Below are 11,219 nucleotides of genomic sequence, written 5' to 3'. Positions count from 1 at the left end.
CGTCATACGCATGACCCCCGTGCAGATCATATCTGCATTGCCCTTTAGTCTGCGAAACATCCATCTTTCTTAGACTAAAGTGGAACCCAAAGAACTGTTAGCACTTCGTTGATCTGTCAATTAGCATGCTCAGGAGCAGCATGAAAGGATCGTGGATTGCCAAAACTTTTTCAGATTCCACAATGCTGTCAAGATCAGGACTACGCAAATTTAAGGGAAGCAACAAGAACATCGGGTAACAGATTTCATATGCTACCCGCACAAATAATTTTCAGTAATAGAACTCATCTACTACCTAATTATATTGTGCAACACCCATACATCTCCATGTATTCTAGATCGCAACCTGCATCTACGCATAGCACGGCTCATGATGCCACTGTAGGGTAACGCAGCAGAAATCAAAAAAATTCCGACCTACGCACCAGCCCAGGACCACTATGGAGACTGCATACAGGGTTTGATCTTTTTCGTTACCGACTCGTAGCGCAGCGGAAGTAGAGTCGATGACGAACGGCGGTGCAGATCCTCGCAGCTAGGATTTACAACCTCCCAACCACGAGGATGTATACCATCATCCACCCCACGGACAGCCCTCCGGGAGGCGGTCGAACAGTCCCTCGGACGGTGTCGCGGACAGCCCTTCGGGAGGACCCTCAAAACTCGGACGGTCACTCGGACAGCCCTTCGGGAGGATTCACAGAACTCGGACCGTCACTTGGACAGCCCTTCGGGAGGCACTCTCAAAGCAGCCCCTCGGGCAAAAGGATCGAAACTACGACCTCTCTACGGGGTTGCACACATACGGTGTCATCTATCCGGCAGGGCTTCGCCGTCCAGAACTAGTTCCTGCCGGAACCCAGACAGCCTTTCGGCTCTACAAAACTATTTCGCTGGGAGGGAGAGAGAAGCCAGATCATGCATGGCACTTGTATGTGAGAAAGAGTGAGTGTGCAGGGCTGCCCCTCCACCTCTATTTATAGGAAATCCCAAGGGGTAGGGTAGTTTAACACAAAAACCCAAAATGCACATGAATGAAGTCCTTCCTCAAGGGCATAAGAGTGAAACCAAGGAACAAGTGTGGCCGGCCACACCCCTTGGGGGGCCCCCATGAGGGCCTCCCAATCCATCCATGTCATCCCTAGATCTTTTGAGTAAAGCCTCAAAAGGTGGCTTTCCATAAAATATCCCAAAAAGCACTTTCACTATTCACGACGACATTTTTCAGCGTCCGTTCGAACTGAAAATATTTATGTGGGCTTAGAACATTTCCAGTACCCACCATAATAATTTTCAACGCGTTCTGGAACAATTCCAGTTTAGTGATTTTCATCTGCGAAAAGCATCTGAACTGGTTCCTACAGCTCCGGAACATTTCCGGTTTTTATTTCTGAAAATTCCAAAAAGTTTCCAGAATGATTCTGGCACCCTCCAAGAATTATCACGCATGTGCCGAAACCATTTTGACTTAATGGCATACCCCGAAACAACTTTTTCGGTTTCACCGAAACTCATCCGGTGACCTCTCTCTGCGGAACTTTTCCGCTGTCCGAAACTTTTCGGTGATTTTCTCTCAGACTCCCTGTCTAGTATTCAGCAGATAGATGACCCTTAAGCGTGTGACCCTATAGGTTCGGTGAAGTATAGACATGACCCGGAACCCCTTCCGATCAATGATCAACATCGGAGCCGTGGACACCCATATTGACCCCTATACCCACACGAATAATATTCGAGTGAACCTCCAGTTGCAGTGAGCTATTCCTGTTGCTTCGCGATATGTCACAAACACCCGAGGTGAGATTTATTGCATCCCCATGGATGAACAATTTTTCCATCATGCAAGTTACCTCGTTACCGGTTTTGTTCTCTTTTCTCGTTTCCGTGTTCCGGCATCCAAGTGATCAAATCACAAGGTGTCTGGCCAGACGATTATGGATACCGTAACACCGAGAGGGCCCGAGAATATCTCTCCATCGTCGGAGGAGCAAATCCCAATCTTGAGCTATCAAGTTACTTGACATACTTTTCCATGAACCCGTAAGCCGCCGTAATAGCCACCCATTTACGGATGACGTTTAACAAACCCCAAAGTTCATGAAGCAAGCATGAAGAAACTCGATACTCTCACGGTCTAAGGAATCATGCAAACGTTAACCATCTCTGTGTTATGTACCATTAACTTGTGACGAATGAATCTCATAGCATAACATCAATCCGGGTCGATTCAACACAAATGTTCTCTTAACATTGTGCCCTCAAAATTGCTGGCATAGACATGCCCATGATCAGGAAAACAGAACCATCATGCAACACTTGAGCTAGTCTTAGAGGCCAGACTAGGAATACTTCTTACCGCTTATTATTCCACACGTGCATATGAGTCTTCCTCCGAGCCTCGTGTTATTGCAGACTCGAGAACCATAGCAGTTATAGCATGGAACATAAACATAATTATGAACTTGGAGATAAATAATATCATTTATTATTGCCTCTAGGGCATATCTCCTACACGTGCATACCCGACCCGCATGGGTAAAGTATGGACACATTTTCATGCTAAGCTCGAACCTTACCCCATTATTTTGTGCCCAGAGGTATACCTAGACCCTATCCTATTATCATATTTGTGGGTAACATGTGTTATAAATTCTAAGCTGCTTAGTCTTTATATGTAAGCTTCGTGCCGCATCTCCATCCTTCTCCCGATAACCGATTTCCCAATCATAAAAATCTCTTGATGGTTGGCTCCATTACAACACATGGAGTTAGCACTCACATCACCATCTTTCAGTTTTGTGTTGATCTGCCCGATGGGTAGCCATCGAGCATGGGCGTGGGAATGGATATGTATCCGACAGATAGGGTATGAGTATGATTTTACGGTCATGAGAAACATGTATGGGTATAGGATTAATGTACCTACACCATACCCTCCACATTGCCACCACACTTGGTGCTACCGGTGCATCGGATGCCGTAGAACATTTTTTAAAATCTGAAAAAATATGTAGCACGTTGACACAACATCAATATACGTCACCACAAAATTTTCAGTATGGGAATCACCTTTTGCATTTTATATTGGATATGTATGAAATAAGTGTTGTTCACTAAATGTTAAATGAAAAAATGTTCAGTACTTAATATAAAATGGTCATATGAATAAAACATGTTAAATAAATGTGGTGTCAACAAATGGATAAAACAAAAAAATGCACAAAATGAAAACAAAGAGTACATAATTTTATAAAACTATTTTTTTGTGCATGTTCTTGTTAGTGTAACAAGCGTATTTGACACTTTCATGTGAAACGGGATAGCAATGCTTTGTCTGTGAAAAAACAAAATTAAGTGTGACATTTGAAGGTAATATTTGGTGTTTGACTTTTTTTTGCACGGGTCAAAATACCTAAGCTTTTCCCCTAAAAGGTTACTGTCATTTTTGGGTGTGACAATGAACACATCTAATTGTTTTTCCAATTTTTTAGACAATTGCCAAAAACATTTTCGGTGTGCATGAGCATATGCTCCCAAGAGCTTAATTGGATTTTCGATTAGCCTCATGCTTTTTCCAACTCTCCCTCTTTATTTGTCTTCGTATTTTTATTACATTTGAGTGGGAGAACACATAGAGCAAGGGTCTTACATGAGATCTCACTCCCCTCTTTTTTCGATATCTATCTCCTTCATATAGGCAAAAAAAAAGTCATGTAAACAGGGCTATCGATCGAAGGGCCATTGGCCAAATTTTATTAGATAGGATAAGAGAGTACATCCGAGATACATTCTAAGAGGGCTAGTGCTGCAACCCTGACCTTACACCTACAATGCGAAGGATCGCACTGCACATACAAATGAAATACAGAAGGGACCAGGTTAAGGCGCCAAGTCGTTGATACAGCCGGCCGATCTCCACACGTCTATATCTTCCAAGATCAGGTCCCGAACCTTGTCAGGGGAGCTTGCCACATTGTCGAATATCCTCGCATTTCTTTTCTTCCAGATCCTCCAATGAAGAAGGATGGCAATTGTATCAAAATTGCGCCTCATTTGCTTGGGGATCACCGCCCTAGCCTTCAACCACCAGTCTTCCGTGGTGCTGAAGGTGTTATCTGGAATCTGAAAATCAGCTCGTGCCCACGCCTTGAACCTCGCCCAAACCTGATTACTGAAACTGCAGTGCACAAATAAGCGAGAGCAGGTTTCAGGCTCAGCGGAACACATGGGGCAAACTCCGTTGGATGGCCAGTTCCTTCTTTCCAGATTATTAGCCGTCAGACACCTTCTATGAACAGCAAGCCACATAAACCCCTTGTCAGGCCTTGTTTCACAGGCGGCTATTAGCAAATTTCTAAGCGTTTATTCACTCAGGCCTAAGATCTCTAATAATCCCAGATGGTCTACTTTGTACACAAGGATTGTACCGGGTCAACCCTAATTTTTCCATGTGAACCCATTGAAACTCCGCGAAAATGAATCCACGAGCCGATGGGTCATGGATTTATGCTCGCCACCTCAAGATGAAGGCTGCCGAGACTCTTCCTCTTCCCTCCTCCTCCACCCCCCCCCCCCCCCTCACGCAGACGCCACGGTTGCCTCTAGCGAATGCCCTAGCATCAAGGCCTTCTCTCCCCTGCGTACAAAATAATATTGTTTTTACATAAAAAGGATTATGGATGGGAGAAGATTAGGGATGAGAGAAGAAAGTTGGGGATATGGTAAAGGGCAGGGATTCACCAAATCCCCTAGAAGAGAATCAACCCTTGATTTGATGTCGCGTTTGACACTCTTTATGTCTTATTATGATGGGAAAATTCCGCAAGTTCGTCAAAAATGCAAAAAAGTCAATAGATTTTGGTGAGAGAGATAAAGGTGGCTAGACAACTTATAAAAGAAAAGGAAAAAGTTCGTGCTAGTTTTTTGTATGAAATTCGGGTTAGGTGAACGCATTTAATAATCCAAAAAGTTTGAATCAAAATACCATTCTTAAATGGTTGATATTGTCTCCATAATAAGAATTATAAAATTCCTAGTATGATCCAAATAGGCACTTGTTTGTTTTTCTTTTTCAAAATCAACTTGGTTTTACTTTGGTTGTGCGGAACTTGGTTCACCCGCCCCACCCCGGTCGGTCGTTGTGCCCTCTGCTCTGGTTGGACCCGAGCCCGGCGTGCTCACCCGTCTTCTCCCAGCCGCCCAGCAACATCGACTCCCCTCGGCGACCCCAACTCCGGCGGCGGCGCTGCAGGTCGAAGCGGGGGTAAGTCGCATCTCGACGTCCACGGACCAATCCCTCCATTATCTGGACATCGCGCTGCTGTGCACCTGCTATGCTGCCCACGTGCCCTTACGCGCGCCTCTTCTCCCGATCCCCAAATCCCCCAATCCTCTTTTGGCAGCAGGAGGCGGCGCGTCTGAGCAGCCGGCGGCCAGCGGAGGAGGAGGGGTCCATAAGGCGGCGTCACGGTAACCGGTCCGGCGAGTGGCGAACGGACGAAGATGGCCGGAAGAGGGGGCGCCGGAGCGATGTCGAAGCGGTTGATGGAGCGGATGCTGGGGATGTTCCGGTCGCGGACGCAGGTGGGCGTCGACAGGGCCGGCAACCACTACTTCTCCCGCGTCGAGGAGGTCGACGGCGCCAGTACGTGTCCCCGCGTCCGTCTCTCCCCACACACCTCTGTTGTCCATGTGTCCCTCTTCTCCACTTGCAACAAGAACCTGCGCTCTCCTCTATGAAAATGATCCTGATGTGACCGTGTTTCCGCTTCGTGATGCATTACACAGTGAAAGAGAAGCGGTGGATTGAGTTCAAGGGCGACCGGGACCCGACCACTGTTCCAGGTTACGCCTCCTATCGCTTGTTAGGCCTGTGAGAATCTCTAGTTCTCCGATTTGGCTGGTACCAACAAATGTTTTTGCAGGCATGTATGGTTTATGGCCTTCATTCTGAGCCAATATAGTCGGATTTTTCAGTGGGTAGAAAGCATCTGATAGTTGCGTCGTGCTTGTAGTTGAGTGGATTTGCTGGTTGAATGGACAAAGAAAGAAAGCTCCTACGCCAGAGGTAAGGAGTGAGACCGTGCCACTCACATGGTTCTCTGAAAATTGCGCATTGATTGTTTACTTCTCCTTACTTAGTAAGGGAAGCAGCGTGTTCACTGCATCTGATACTGATGTGATGTATTGCTGCACTGTGACAGGAATTAGCTGAACTGGAGGCGAGGCGTGAACGCGTGAAGCAAAATGTTGAACGTATGTATCTGCTGATTCCAACTTGTAATCTCTCTTTTGCTTTTGTTCTTAAGCTTCACTCGCTCCCCATTATGTGTATTGCTCGTTGATAATGTTGTTCTAACTATGTCATGGAGCAGTGCACATGTTTATTACTTGTGATTTTTACGTTTTGCATCATTGTTCATTAATCTTATGTCATCATTGTAATGTGTAGATATGCTACGGAAAGGCACATCAAATGTGTGTGTTAGAGTGAATCAAAGATGTTTGATGACTCTGAAATGCTATGCAGAACTTATTTGCTTATGCTGCTCATGAGTAATGCCGATTGTTTGTTGGGGTCACACTCGTAGGAATGCATTAGCTATTGTTGTTGTTGTCTGCCTTATGGTTGTTACTATATGCGTTGTATGCTAATACGGTAATTCCCATTACTTTCACTAGATAGAAAAATGGGAGAATGATGCTCATTGTCAGAGATGTGTGTTATCCTCTTTGATGATAAACCTTTTATTTGTGACTGCTAAATTTGAACTGTTTAATATTTTTTTTACAATAGCTGGTCTATTATTTCTTGCATGTATTTACACAACCGAGCCATTCAAATAACAACCGGCTTTTGCTAACACATGGGCACAACCATTAGCCTCTCTACGACACCATACAACCCGGAATTCAGAAAAGGAAGAGCACCTAACTATTAGGTCTTCAATCAGGGAACCATATATTGATTTATCGATAGCAGCGTTCTTCAGTTTTCTCACTGTTTCCAGGCTGTCCATCTCCAGCATTATCTTATGTAGTCCCTGTTGATTCGCCAACATAACTCCTCCTTTAGCGCCAACAGCTCTGCAAACGCTGGATCGCGCACATCAGGGAGCCTGGAGCTTTTCCCTGCAACAAAGGAGCCGTCAATCCTCCTGATCATTACTCCTGCTCCCCCAGCTCCACCCCAACATCAAGCCCTCCGCCCACATTTACCTTCACCCAGCCGTGTGGCGGAGGAAGCCATCTCTCAATAGCACGTACACTGGAGGAAGCTGGTACCGATTTAAACTTATTCCATTCACCAGCAAGGGCACAAACACTTTTGGCCACTCACTTAGGATTTTGCACAGGTTCACCTCTTGAGGCAGCATTCCTCTCCTGCCACAAATCATATAACATTCTAATGTATAAAGAGAGGTCATCCTTTGGTAAAACCTGAAATAGGGATAGCATCCAGCTCGTCAGGTCTCGGCCTTCTCTGCTCTTTCCCAAGAGTTGTGGCCATTTCTTGTTGCACAGATGCTCCAGTTCCAGCCAAGCTTCCCTCACATAACAGCAGCCCAAAAGCAGTGTATTAAGGATTCCTCTCTGTAGCAATAGGGGCATGTAACATTGAGCTTGATATTCCTCCTAGCCAATTTGGCTCCGACAGCCATACTTCAGAGGGCAACACGCCATGCATGGATCTTCATTTTACATGGGACATCACAGCTCCATAACTTAAGCCATCCCTTGTGAACATCGGAAGAAGATGATGAAGATCCACCCTTCCTGTCCCATTGAACAATAAAATCATTAAATCTCCTGGCTTTGTATGCGGATTTGACAGAGAAATACAAACTAATGTGTAGTTCCACGCCAGGTAGTCGTCTCCTTCCCAATTCCCAATTTGTATCTGCACAATGTCATTCACATCTATGTCTGGGGCCAAGAGTCTATTAAAACTTGAGGGAATGTGGGATGAAGCAAAATCATTTAAAAAAAATATCGCGACAAGCAGCCCACCAGTTAGTTGGAATCCCGATGCAGACATTTCAGTTTCTTCAATGTTACATTGATTGCAAACAGGAATACTATGCACTTGAAACTTAGTTTATTGTGGTTATAAACAAGCTTTAGTTTAAGCCAGCTTCATTTTGTTATGTCCTTGGTATTGGCATAAAGACTTCCTCCTCAAGTACAAGATATTGCGAACACGTGTAGAAATTGGGGACCAGAGAAAAATAACAGAAACGAGATTGGAGATGGAACCTTTCAGTTTTACTTCTGTAAGTTCTGTGTTATTCTTCTCACCGACACTCCTACCACACCATACAACCAGTTCATCTTCAATACACTCCAGGTCTCCAACCCAAGCACACATTTATGGCCCCTGATCCTGATGGCATCTTCCTTATCCCCACCTTATCTTTCTTGCTCTGTTTACACGCTGTCAGTTGCATGGATGTCATTCCAGGTGTGAAACATATCTGTAGATTCACCCAGTTATATATTACCTCCGTCCCAAACTTGTCTTAGATTTGTCTAGATACGGATGTATCGAAAACTAAAAAAAAAAAAATCTAAGACAGTAATTCGGGACGGAGGGAGTAGAAAACATGTTGGAGTGATGACCAACCGGTGTGTAATCTGACTTCCTGTTTGTATTTTTTTAAACTGTTTGCAAATGTATGCTTACCTACCATTGTCCCAGATGCCTTCTGCCCACTGTGAAGCTTTTATTCTAGTTGCATTGCAATAGAAGATCTTATTCATAAGTTCTGTCTCATCAAGGTCCTCTTATATATATTATATAATTCTACATATGTGTCGCTTCATGTATTTGCTCCACTGATACATATTTAATCTATGTTCAATCAAGTTCTTAAAAAGAAAGAAGAAGAGGAAAGAAGAGCTGGTGTCCGACCAGTCAAGACAATCGGTATGTTCTTTATGTTACTCCTTAGTTTCCATTATTTTGTATTATCAGTTGTATATCCCTTTGGAGTTCCTTCTATTGACTGTTTAGTATGTGACAACTCTGATTACTATTCGTCCTGTTCCACCAAAACCTTTCAGACTTATGCTGTGGTTATTTGTGCTGCCTAGTTTCCAGACGTGTTTCTTAGAAACTAGACGGCTGGGAAACTAGTACCTGATGTTTTGTTACTGTCAAAGCTTGTATGCAATTAGCAAAATGTTATACGTTTGTACTACTATTGTGTTACTAAAGGAGAAAAATAAGTACTATCATATTGCATTTTCTTTGAAGGGGAGCCTTGGCGCAGTGGTAAAGCTGCTGCCTTGTGACCATGGGGTCACGGGTTCAAGTCCTGGAAACAGCCTCTTGCAGAAATGTAGGGAAAGGCTGCGTACAATAGACCCAAAATGGTCGGACCCTTCCCCAGACCCTGCGCAAGCGGGAGCTACATGCACTGGGGCTGCCCTTTTTATATTGCATTTTCTTTCCTTTTGATTGTTTGCTATTGATGTTCTTTCAAATATAGGGAAAACAGATACTCCAAATCTGAGAAGTTTTACACAGCAGTTCCCTGGTACATCTGAAGATAAAAAGAAAGGTAACATAGACTTATTTGCTAGTATCTGTTATAACTGTGATGTAGTGCAGCTCAAATATGCGCCGTAACATTTCTGTCGCACTGTTTAGGACTTGAGAAGGTGTCTAAGCCTAGTGGAGCGACTGATGCAGAAGATGCCACAACAGATAATGACAGGTGTGTTCGAATACAGAAGTTTTTCTCTAAGTGTTGTAATTTGTGTTGAGATATTATTCATTCAGTAGCTATTTTCTTCAAGTCTATAATGCCAGTCACTGTCTAGCATATGCTATTGTGCCGTTTCTTCATAGACCTGCCTTTTGTTGTATTGTATCTGCCTCCAATAATTCAGTGCGACTCTGCAATAGAATTGTTCAAGTGTATGTAAAATGGAATTGATCTATCTGGTTTGAGGACAGAAATGGAGTGCGACATTCTAAGAATCACAAACAAGAATTCGCTAATATCTTTGTATTTCTTAGTGAGCCCAGCAATATCTTCTGGGCTTTTAAGTGCAAACTATCCCCAGCTTCTTTTAGGCATTGGAGAAGTATAGAAAGCTCGTCCGTTCATACAGCAAGTCTAGCTAATCTGGGAACTAAAAAGAAGGCAACACGCTGCTATTATCTTCATTTAAGTCTGTTGATTTGAATTAATCCATGTTCATTTTGTTTCAGGTCTTCCGAACCAACTGGAACTGGTGCCAGCTTTAAACCAGGGACTTGGCTGCCGCCATCATGAATGCCGACCTATAATTCCAGCAGACGAAGGATCTCTGCTTGAGCATTTTTGTGAGGCCTACCTGCTGACAACATATTTGCTGATGGGCAACAATGTATGCCTGTCAATTGTTAAAGTTAAGTGAGGTCTCACCCTCACTAAGCAACATAGGCACCCTCTCTTTTGATTTTTGCCGAGTTCTTCGGTGCTAGTTTTGATAGCAAAACGTTGGGAAACAACTAATCAGACCTTTTTTTTATGAAGTTAAGAGGCCTGTTTTTGGTTTGCACGATGTAACAGCTGGAATTGGTTTATCGGGCATAAATAAGCATGATGTGAGTTTCATACGTATAACACAGGCTCCTTTTTATAGTGATAAGATGATTACATATATGATTGAAATCTGGTCATATGCATTATCGATCATAAATAGTAAACCAAACATCTGCACAAGAAAGGTACTATTTCTTGATTACTTTTTTTAGGTGCCACAAGTACAATACAATGCTCCGGTAGTTATTGCTGCTAGATTATGGCCTAGCACTGCCCTGGTCGACAGCAGATAATCCATATCGCCCACTTTTAGATCAGGACCCCTATCTAGTGTGACTCGAGATGGTGCAACATAAGCCTGCCTCGTGAGTCCCCGAAGGCTGGAACCGATGCTGCGTAGTGAACTGATGTGCTCTTCTGCAGTTAGAACAGATGTACGCCTACCAGGTTCTGAAGCTTTCTTATGCAGGGAAAGGGAGCTGATTGGCGGCAACTCAACTGTACCTGGTTAGCTTCGGCATCCAGACTAGTGCTGAAACCATTCCCCTGTTCTAAGCTTGTAGCATGACTGGCATCTGCAGGAAATCTTCTGCTTATCATTTCCTTCTGCTTGTCTTTAGGTGCCGGTGTTTTGCGTGTCGGCTGTGTTACCACTGTTCTGCCTCAAGACCACGCACGCACACT

General features: G+C 44.0%; 1 protein-coding gene across 2 annotated transcripts; it reads left to right on the top strand.

Annotated features, from left to right (window-relative positions):
• Positions 1-5,114: 5,114 nt before the first annotated feature.
• LOC123122019 (NADH dehydrogenase [ubiquinone] 1 alpha subcomplex assembly factor 2) lies at positions 5,115-10,613 on the top strand. 2 transcript variants are annotated; one of them, XM_044542142.1, is made up of 9 exons: positions 5,115-5,263; positions 5,403-5,644; positions 5,788-5,844; positions 6,015-6,067; positions 6,204-6,255; positions 8,867-8,926; positions 9,492-9,563; positions 9,653-9,719; positions 10,220-10,613. In XM_044542142.1, the coding sequence occupies exons 2-9, from the start codon at positions 5,503-5,505 to the stop codon at positions 10,281-10,283; spliced, it is 567 nt and encodes a 188-aa protein (XP_044398077.1). In that variant the 5' UTR covers positions 5,115-5,263; positions 5,403-5,502; the 3' UTR covers positions 10,284-10,613. The 2 variants fall into 2 exon arrangements, with proteins under 2 accessions (XP_044398077.1, XP_044398076.1); XM_044542141.1 differs by having other exon boundaries at positions 5,123-5,263; positions 5,406-5,644.
• Positions 10,614-11,219: the final 606 nt, after the last annotated feature.

The sequence above is a fragment of the Triticum aestivum genome, chromosome 5D (genome assembly GCF_018294505.1).
Source record: "Triticum aestivum cultivar Chinese Spring chromosome 5D, IWGSC CS RefSeq v2.1, whole genome shotgun sequence".
Taxonomy (NCBI): Eukaryota; Viridiplantae; Streptophyta; class Magnoliopsida; order Poales; family Poaceae; genus Triticum; species Triticum aestivum.
The sequence above is the reverse complement of the archived record's forward strand: the minus strand, read 5'-3'. Positions and strand labels throughout refer to the sequence as shown.